We start from the raw sequence: 10,336 nt of genomic DNA on the forward strand, positions 1-10,336 counted from the left end.
GCTCCTCCATCTGCCTGTTCCACGCTTCCCCCCATTCAACCCGTGCTGGCTCCTTCTCATCCTTCCGGTCTCAGGCCACCTCTTCAGAAAGGCCCAATCTAGTGTGTTTTCCCCAGGCCTCTTGCTGTTTATTTCCTTAGCCCAGTCTAACATTATTTTGCTCTTTATTCCTTTTCCTCCTGTCTCTGCCACTAGAGTATCAGTTCCAAGAGAGCAGGGACTTTGGTTCGTGGCTGAATCCCCGGTGCCTAGAACGGTGCCTGGCGTGCAGCAGGTGCTAAATACAACTCATCGAAGGAACGAACAATAGTTGTAGTAACAGTAACTAATATTAAAGACGGCTGGCATATGCTGAATCTTCACTAAGTGTCAAGCATTGCTAAGTACCCTGGGAGCACATGACTTTGTTAAAATCCCCCAGCAGTCCCAGAAGTCATACTGTGACCTCCTCCCCAACAAGGAAGGCCAAGGTCCCTCTCTGTGAGCACTTGGACTCCCCAGCCTCCCCCCAGAACTGCCCTGTGATACTCACCCAATTCATCTGTGGAAGGAAGAGAAAGAGAAAGGTGAGGTCCAGCAAGTGGTCAAGACTTTCATCTTTTAAGACAGATTCCCCAACCCCATCCCCTCCCGGAGCCCTTCCCCCTTCCTCCATCCTGGGAAATCCTGGGCTCTGACTCCCTGGGATGTTAAGCCCTAACCCCCATCTCTCCCTCCTGGCCTACCCTCCCTTCAGCTCCCAACGTTGGGGTCCCAGGGTCAGGCTACCCTCAAATGCCTCCCCCTAAAAACCTTTAGATCGGGGATTATGAAGCAGTGTTGAGAATCTAAGGAAAAGCCAAGGGTCTCATCACCAGGGGGAAAAAAATGGATGCCCAAGATTCTAAACAAAATGTGGGGGTGGAGCCCTCCCTAAAGCCCACCCTAGACCCCGGGAGATCACTTCCTGGTGTCTGAAGATCCAGGAACGCTGATCCTTCACTTCTAGGCAACCACCTCCCTCTGCATCCCATGCCAGTCCCCAGCAGTACCCAGCCGGTATCCGGGATTTGCCCCTACTTCCTGAGCGGGGAATGACAGCAATGCTGGGGAAGCCCCTTATCACCTCCTCAGGAAAGCTCAGCCCTGGAAGGGGCCGTGAAGGATGGAAACCAACCTCCCATGATTCCACAGACAGAACAAGGGGAGTCCAGAGGGAGCAAGCAAGCCTGTGGGGTCACACAGCAAGGGAGGGCAGACCGGGGCCAGATGCCCCATCCAGGGTTGCCTGCGCTGGCTGCTGGCCACTGAATCGTTGCCAGCCTGCCCTGCTGCCAGACCTGTCCTCTTCCTCCACTATCGGGGAGTGGCTCCCAGAGCCAGACCTTTGCTCCCTGGAAAGCAGTCTTCCCGCCCCGCTTATCTCATGTGATCTGTGAAGTCACCAGGGTGGGGAGGACATCCCCACTTGGTAGATGGGGACACTGAGGCTGGGAGAGAGGAAGGGACACGCTACAGATCACTGGCAGGGCCAACTTCAAGTCACTTCAACTTGGAAACACCTTCTCAGGCATTCGTGCTGGATGACCTGGGGATCCAAAGATGAGTTAGACTTTGTCTGAGCCCTCAAGGAGCTCCCAGGCTGCGAGGGGAAACTGAGGCCCGAGCAGCTGTGGCTGAAGTTTTGTACTGCCTCAGTTCAAATCCTGGCTCTGTTCTTTGCTAACCATGTGGCCTTGAGCCCATTATTTAAACTCTTTTTGTGCCTTGGTTTCTTCATCTATAAAATGGACACAATAATAATGTTTGTCTGGTTGGGCTGTTTAATATACGGGAAGCACTTAGTACTGCCATAATAGTAGACGATACATAAATACTGGCTGCTGTTGGGTAAGGTGTTGGGAGACATTATTTTATGGATGTGGGTAAATTGCTTCCCCTCTCTAGGCCTCAGATTGTCTGTCTATAAAATGGGGAGGTTGGAAGACATGGTTTCAGAGCACGGGGTGTGGAGTCACACAGATGTTAGTTTGAATCCCGGCTGTCACTTCGGGCTGTGTTGCCTTGGGAAAGTTGCCTAACCTCTCTGAGCCTCCTTCTCTATAAAAAGGTCTGATATATCTCAGGCATTAACATGAAGATTTAGAAGCACACTGGGAAATTGCTTAGCACAGGGTCCGACCACTTCAGGCCCTCCATAAAACTTAGCCATTATTATTATTCTCTAAAATCCTCTTTCAGCCAGGAAACGTTAGGGACTTCTTCTCTTTATTCAGGGCTCAGCTCAAATAACAACCTGCCCCCCTCCCAAACTCCCACACAAACTTGCCACCATTCAGGGCCAGCCAGGATGGGCCACACTTGAGCAGCTGTCTTTCATGCCTCAGGGCCTTTGTACAGGCTGGTCTCTACCAGAATGCTCTTCCTTCAGATCTTTGCATGCCTCCTCCTCCACTTTCAGGTCCCTGGTCAAGTGTCACCTCCTAGATGGGTCTTCCCTGACTACTTTATCCAAGATATCCCCCAGAACCCCCACTCCAGTCACTCACAGTTAGGTGCCTTGGTTTTATCATTTTCATGGCACTGGCTAGGATTTGACATGACCTTATTTTAGAGTGATTCATATCTGTCTCCTGTAGACTGTGAACACCAGAGAGTAGGAAACACACCTGCCCCATCCCCACTGTATACCCAGGGCCCAGTATGTGTTTGGCCCATCAAAATGAGGGAAAATTTCCCTCCCAGTCTATCTCAGTCGTTCTCCCATCCCCACCATGCTATTTAGGTGTCACTGATCCCAAGATTTGTTTAGGGCCTTTATCACATTTTATAATCCCACATTTAATTCATTGTGTACATATCTGCTTCCACATCTAGGTAGGGAACCCTGTGAGGGCAGAGCCAGGGCTGTCTTAGTCACTGCCCAGTGCTCAGCACTGCCCAGCACAGGGCCAGGTTTGCAATTGGAACTCAATAAACATATGCTGAATGGATAACGTCAGAAATTACTCTCAATTGAAAGAAACCAAAGATCTAGGTCTTGGGTCAGAAAAGTCTCAACCTTGCTCTTGCCCAGAACCAGTGCTTGGCAGTACCCGTTCCCAATGCCATCTCCCACCTTTCACTATCTCCCAAACTCACAAACCTCTTAGAGAACCCGCAGGGCCTCCTCCACAGCCACGCCAGCACTTCTGGGGTCCATCCCAAGATTTTACCTCCAGGGAGAGGTTCAGACCCAGCCCACTGGGGCCACTGAGTTTTCCTGGTGGCAGGACTCAATCCCTGCCCTCCAAATTCCAGCACATTTATGAGAGATGATGTCATCCTTTGGCCATGCTTCTGCATTTCCTTGGGCAGCACTGAATTTTGGATGGTACAGGATGAGGGGCCTTATAGACTAGTGGTTCTCAGCATCTCTTGGGAAGTTGCTAGAAATGCAAACTCTTAGAGCCCATCCTGGAGCTACTGAATCAGAAACTCTGGAGGTGGGGCCCAAAACTCTGTTTTAACAGTTCTCTGGGTGACCCTTAACTGTGTGCCAGACACTGCTTTAATACTGATACTGTTTAGCTGTATCAGCTCATTGAATCCTCTCGGTCCCTCTGAGGCATTGATATTATGCCCATCCTACAGATGAGAAAGACTGAGGCCCAGAGAAGGGAAGTGACTTACAGTGAAGGGGTGGTGGTGGCACCAGTAATGTAATTATTACGCTCTGCACTACCATAGTGAATCTCTAAAGAGGACTCTCTTAGAGAGTGAATAGGTGGTTAGTTTTACTTCTCCAGATCCTTATCACCCGGGAGGTAGGGGCATCTGGGGACCCCATCTCAACGGGCAGGGAGGGATACAGGCTGAGGAAAGCTGAGGTAGACCTCCGCAAAACCCCCAGACAGAGGTGTACACAATGCCACCTCCATAGGATTCCTCCTGCCCCATCCTGAGCGTGCAGATGGGCAGGAACTGTGGAGGGCTTCTCACCCGTGGTCCTGGAAACGGCGAGCGAGAGCGAGGAGAGGTCCGCGGCCCCTGCAGGGATGGAGGCATGTCTCAGGAGGTGATGGAAATACGGCGGGAGAACCAGAGAATCTCCCAAGCCCCACCCCGTTCCTCTCCTGGCCACGCCCCTTTGGAGCATGCCCCTCACCCTTATAGCCCGCATGGTCCGGCCTTCCCTCCTTAACTCATGGACAGGTTCCCTAGTTTCTGTCAGTCACCCCACCCTTCATCACACTCAGGCCCTGCTCCTTCTCTCCCTTAAGAAGGCTGAGAAGGGCCTGGAGGAGCTCTTCTCAGCCTCAGTTAGGAAAGCCCCCGCCCTCTTCCTTATTTCAGGGTCAGACCCTCCCTCTTCACTTTTCCAGTGTCAGGCCCGTCCCCTTCTCCCTCAGACCCTGCCACTTCTCTCCAGAGGCAAGCCCCACCTCCTCTTTCTTCTCTGAGTCAGACCCCGCCCTCTATTTTTCAGAGCAGGCCCTCCCCCTTCTCTCTGCCAGAGTCGGGCCCGCCTCTTCTCCCTCTCCGAGTACGGCCCCGCCCCCGTATCTCCCTTAAGCCCCGCCCCTTACTCTGAGTAGGTGAGACCTTGCCTCTTTGAGTTTAGGTCCCGCCCTCTTCTCGCACTCATGGTCAGGCCCCGCCCCCTTCTGTGGACCAGGCCTCTCCTTTTTCTCCCTGTCTGTGTCTGGCCACGCCCAGTCCCTCAGGAGCAGCTCCCGCTCCTCCTTCTCCGAGTCAGGCTCTGCCCCTCCCCTCTCGTAGTCGGGCCCCGCCCCCTTCTTTGCCTCAGGGTCAGGCCCCGCCCCCTTCTCACTCTCTAGTGGGACGTCTCTCTCTTACCTTGGACCGGACCCGGTCACCATCCTCTGCCTCCTTCCTTCCCTTTGATATAGTGTCCCCGGTACCGTCACACTCTCCCCGCAAAACCCCTAAGACTCCTGTAGGAACCCCCAGACCACTCCAGGACCCCAGGCCTCCCGCATCTCCAGTCCCGCCCCAGACTCCTCTCCTGAACCCCGGCCCCTCTTACCCAAGGCCCCCAGCTCCGGCGCAGCGGACGATCTGGCGACGCGGCGACTCGGCATGGCCCAACCAGTGGGGACTGACGGCCCGGAGGCCAGCCCAGACCAAAACACACACACGCGGGCAGGCCGAGCGGCCAGGTGGCACGGTCCGGCGGACGATCGCGGGTCGGGAGAGCGACGCAGGGGCTGGGGCCGCAGGCCGGGCTGGACGCGCGGCGCCCGGGTTGCGGGGGGCGCCGGGCCGGGCCGGGCGGGCGGCGGGCGGGGGCGGGGCGGCGGAATTCCCCGGCGCCGCCGGCCTGCGCGCTCATTGGCCTGCACCCTGTCGTTACGTCACGCCAGGGAAACGGGAAAACCCCCACGCGTCACGTGGCCTCGGGGGCGGGGCCGGCCGGGAAGAGGAGGCCGGGGCACAGGAGGGGCCCGGCCCGCGACGATGCCCATTGCTCTGGTTGAGACCACTGAGTCCTGCTTGGGGCCACTCACAACCTACCCATGGAGCAAGTAAGAAGACTGAGGCCTGCCCACCCCAGGTCTGCCAACCGGACTTGACCTGTTGTTTCTGTCTCGAAGGGAAGCTTTGGGATCAGGAGGTTACCAGAGCTCCATAGCTGCCAATGATGATAATCTTTTCGAAACCTCCATGGTCTCTCTACAGCTCAGTTCCTTAACCTGAGTAAATCGGGAGTGACCATACGTAAAAGTTTAAAGCTAGGATGTCAGCTGTAGGACTTGTCTGTTTTGTTCCTTGCTGTATCCCCAGCACCCAGAACAGCGCTTGAAAAACAGTAGGTGCCCAATAAGTTCTTATTAAGTGAATGGATGGATGTTTTATTCCTCCCCACAGCTCCTCCAAGTTTCCTAATAGCCCGTAGCACTTTCAGCTCAAAGGCTCAGTAACTTAGTCCAGGAATGGTAACAGTGTAGCCCCCAGGATACATACTGAGCTGAGTGCCTGACCCCTGGGCTTACCTGGGGGCCTCACAGATACCTCACACCTTGCACCAGCATCAGAGGAAGGTGATAGAATTACTGCAGAGAGGAGGAGACTGAGGCTCAAAGAGGGGCGGCCATTTGGTTAGATCACATTTCTAGGCCTATTCCTAAGAAAGATGGGATGACATTAGGTCCCAGCTTGGATGCCGGGCACCCTCAGACCACAGAGCCAAGGTTTGATGTCCTGTCTCCCTGTGAAAAGTTTGAGTGTTCCATTTCTACTCTTCATGGCCTACATGGACTCACTGATTCAGTCGACATACATTTATTGAGCACCTGCTGTGTGCCAGAGCCTGCACTGGGTACTCAGGCACAGCACTCACCAAGCCAGCCCTGGCACCTGCTCGTCGGAGGCAGACTAGTCTACAACAGTTCTCAAGGTTGTGGCCCAGCCCTTCAGGTGATATGATGCAAGCTCAAGTTGGAGAACTACTGCTATAATGCAAAATACGGAGCAGACTTTTTCTGCAAAGGGCCAGATAGAAAATACGCTCTGCTTTAGGCTTTAAGGGCCAGACAGTCTCAAAACTCAACTCTGCCATAGCACAAAATCTGCCAAAGACCATACCGAAACAATGAGCATGACTGTGCTCCAATAAAACGTTATTTTATGGACACTGAAATTTGCATTTTGTATAACTTTCATGTGAAACAAAATATTCTTCTTGAGATTTTTTTCCAACCACTTAAAACATCTAAAAATTACAGAAAAACTGGAAAATGCTGGTTTTGGCCTGCAGGCTGTAGTCTGCATATGACAAGGGCATTGCCAGAAACGCTATGATTTGAAGGTTCAGAATCAGCCTGCCTAAGTTCAAATCCTAGGTCTGTCACTTACTAGGAGACCTCAGGAAACTGACTTCATCTCTGTAAGCCTGTTTCCTCATCTGTAAAATGGGTGTAATAGGATGGTTGTGAGGATTAAATACGAATAATAGTTGACACGTATAGACCTCTTCCATATGCTAGCATACGCTGTTCTAGCACTTTATGTCACATTACTTTGTGAGACTTCGGACACATTGCTTAATTTCTCTGGGTTTCAGTTTTCTCATCTGCTCTTGTGAACATCTGACTTAGAGTCATTGCACACAGGGTAACAGTACCAGGCACTGCTCCAAAAGCTGGGGACACAGCACACAACACAATAGACAAAAGCTCCTGCCATCATGGAACTGAAATCCAAGTGGGGGAGACAGATGGAAAAGAGATAAGCAAATATATGTCTGATGGTGATGGCAGTCTTACAGACGATTAAAGCAGGATACATGGCTTGAGTTCGAAGGGTAATATTCGGGTTAGGGAGTTTAGGGAGGGTCTAAGGTGACATCTGAGCAGACAGCTGAGACAGTGAAGGATCCATGTGGATATCTAGGGAAGAGTGTTCAAGGCACAGGGAAGAGCAAGTGCAAAGGCCCTGAGGTGGGAACATGCATGGCAATGTTGAAGGAACAAATCGCAAGGAGGCTGGAGTGGAGTGACAGCTGGGGAAGTAGTGGAGGTGGATAATATTAAATTTAAGGAAGCGAACCACACGCAGCACTTAGACTAGAGCTTGGCTCATGATAATAACTGTTGAATAGTGGCTCCTACGTGTAGGAGTAGGAGCCTACCTGATTCCCCTCTGCCCCTTGAAATGTCAGGCCTCACAACTGTTTGTTGGGTCAATGGCTGAAAGGACACATCAGAAATCCTCAGCGTTCAGGATTTCTGTGGGGCTCTGAGCCCCATGAGGGCAGGCCTGGGGCTGGCTTGATCCCTGCTGTGTACACAGAACCCCCAGCTCAAAGCAGTGTCCAGGGGAGGGGCTCAGGAAACATTTGTTGACTGACTGTATGTCAGTCTCTCCACCGATGTCTTAAGGCAGACCTCATCAAGGTCCACACTTCTGGCTGTGTGCCTGTGTCTGTGAAAGTCAGGATTATGCAAACATGCACTCAGCAAATGATCCCAGAGCGACTCCTCTTGTGCTGTGGACACAGCAGTGACCAAGACAGCTCTGGCTCTGTCCTCACAGGGCTCAGTCCAGTGGAGAAAGACCTGTCTCCAGGTAGTGATGACCCACAGCAGGCAGGGCTGGGATGTGGGAACCCAGTGAGCTGGTGGGTGGGGGGCAGTGTCCCAGAGGAGGTGGTCAGGAAGGGTTTCCTGGAAGAGGAGCCATGGAGCTACAACCTGGAGGATGCATAGGGTAAGGTGAAGAGTTGCGTGCCTGGAGGTGTGTCTGAGTTTAGGGAAGGGTGCCAGGAGGTAAGCGGTCACAGCTAGTTAGAGCAAGGGAGATGAGGCTGTAGGAGTTAGTAAGTCCCCTCCCCCCAAGGTATCGTTCACCACAGTTAGCAGCCTGGGCTCTTCTCCCAAGGGTACTGGGGAGCCATGGTAGATTCTGAACAAAGAACGGGCAGGGTCAAGTTTGTGCTTCAGAAAGTTCTGGCTGCTGGGGACTTCCCTGGTTGGTCAGTGGTTAAGAATCCTCCTGCCAATGCAGGGGACATGGGTTCCATCCCTGGTCCAGGAAGATCCCACATGCCGCGGAGCAGCTAAGCCCGTGCGCCACAGCTACTGAAGCCTGTGCGCCTATAGCCCATGTTCCGCAACAAGGGAAGCCGCCACACTGAGAAGCCCGCACACTGCAACGAAGCTCGCCGCAACTAGAGAAGGCCCGCGCGCAGCAACAAAGACCCAAATCAGCCAAAAATAATTTTTAAAAAATGGTTAAGATGGTAAAAAAAAAAAAAAAAAAAAAAAAAGACTCCATGCTTCCACTGCAGGAAGCACTAACTTTCACTTAGTTCCTGGTCCAGGAACTAAGATCCCACACGTGGCCAGGGCTGGATGAAAAGTGAATGGGAGGAGCAGGGGACCAGGGAGGAGGCCGAGCTGGGATCCCAGCCTACGAGGAGGAGCCAGGACTGGGTGGTCTCAGTGCAAGTGAAGAGGTGAGAATGCCAAGCAATTGTGGGGTACAGCTGACAGGCCCTGCCAAAGACTGTGGGATGAGGATTTGGGCAGGGGGTAGGCCAGTGAGTTTAGGTGGCCTGAAAGCCGACAGCCGGCTTGGCTCTATGAGCCCAGCAGGTACTGATGCACAGCAGGGGAGGGAGTAGAGCACGTCTGTGGCTGCCTCAGCGATTAAGCCTGCAGAGTGTGTGTGTACATAGGTGTCTGCACACAACTCTCCTGGGACCTCGTGGATTCCCTGCCTGGCTCTGCAGGGAACTGTGGTGGTGGAGCCCAGGGGAACCTGGCTTGGTTCCCAGCCCCGGGCCTCCTCTCCCGGAAGTGTTGATGAGAACACCCCCCCCCATAAAAATCCTGGGAATGTGGGGTCCCAACCCCTCAGAGTACAGGGTCACCCAGGGGCCTCAGTCTCCTCATCCATAAAGTGGGTGAACAGTTCTGGTACCCAGCTTGCTGGGAAGGCATACGCGCCACACACTAAGAGTCTGGCTGGGTCCTTGGCACAGGCAGCCCTGAGGGTGCCGATGGCACCCCAAAATCTATGGCCGCTACAGCTGGGCACCACTCTGAGCCAGGATTCACTCCCAGGGTCCCCTGGAGACGAGCTCATAAGCCCAGAGAAGCAAGGTCAGGCAGCCAAGGTCCCAGGATTGCTGAACAAGGCAGGCTAATGGGACCGTATCAGTGGTGGGTAGACGCTCCTGCCCTGCCGGGCTGTGTGAGGCCAGGAGATAATCAGTGGCACAGGTGAGGCTCCGCGCCTCGGCGGGTCTCGTGGTTAAGAGCACTGGTGCAGTGAGGTCGTGGCGAGCAGCTTCCCAATCTGTGAAATGGGGACGGTTACGGAAGCCCCCTCAGAGGGCTCCTGGGAGAGGGAGGAGGAGGAGAAAGGGCCTGGCCCAGAGGGTCACTGTCCCCAGTTTAGCGTGTCCCGCGTCCTGCAGGTCTCCCTGCCAGACTCAGGAGAGACACCCCCACCTGCTCTCCAAGGTGGCAGAGGAAGGAAGGCACAAGACGGGGGGCTCTGTTGAGTTTAAGTTAAACACCCATATGAATTTATTAAATCCAGACTGTGTTAAAGGGCGGCGGTCTGGGAGGAGGGAGTGGTGGGGGATCGAGGGACAAGATGATGGACGGCCATGGGTGTCCCAAAGAGGGGCCCGGCCCCTGCCCCGCCTGGCCCACCCCCTCGGCAGTGCCATGTCAGCTTCACCATGATTCCTGATGGTGTTGGGCTGGCGGGGCGAGATGGCTGGAAACACGGAGGAACAGACAGACAGACGGTGCCTCCACAAATGACGCACCCTGGCCCCCACACCACACACCAGGCCCCAGCCCGATCTGTCCAGGGAAGCGGCGACCGGGAGGGGAGGTGA

At 54.0% G+C, this 10,336-nt stretch overlaps 1 protein-coding gene across 1 annotated transcript in view; it reads right to left on the minus strand.

Annotated features, from left to right (window-relative positions):
• Positions 1 to 5,612, minus strand: part of RELB (RELB proto-oncogene, NF-kB subunit) — a 28,689-nt gene extending 23,077 nt beyond the window's left edge. Inside the window, exons 1-4 of the mRNA XM_065898295.1 lie at positions 5,602 to 5,612; positions 5,009 to 5,325; positions 3,961 to 4,008; positions 533 to 541 (exon numbers count right to left, since the gene is read on the minus strand). Coding sequence (XP_065754367.1) covers positions 533 to 541; positions 3,961 to 4,008; positions 5,009 to 5,325; positions 5,602 to 5,612 — 385 coding nt within the window. The remainder of the gene's footprint in view (positions 1 to 532; positions 542 to 3,960; positions 4,009 to 5,008; positions 5,326 to 5,601) is intronic.
• Between the last annotated feature and the right edge of the window lie 4,724 nt (positions 5,613 to 10,336).

The sequence above is a fragment of the Phocoena phocoena genome, chromosome 20, assembly GCF_963924675.1.
Source record: "Phocoena phocoena chromosome 20, mPhoPho1.1, whole genome shotgun sequence".
Classification (NCBI taxonomy): domain Eukaryota; kingdom Metazoa; phylum Chordata; class Mammalia; order Artiodactyla; family Phocoenidae; genus Phocoena; species Phocoena phocoena.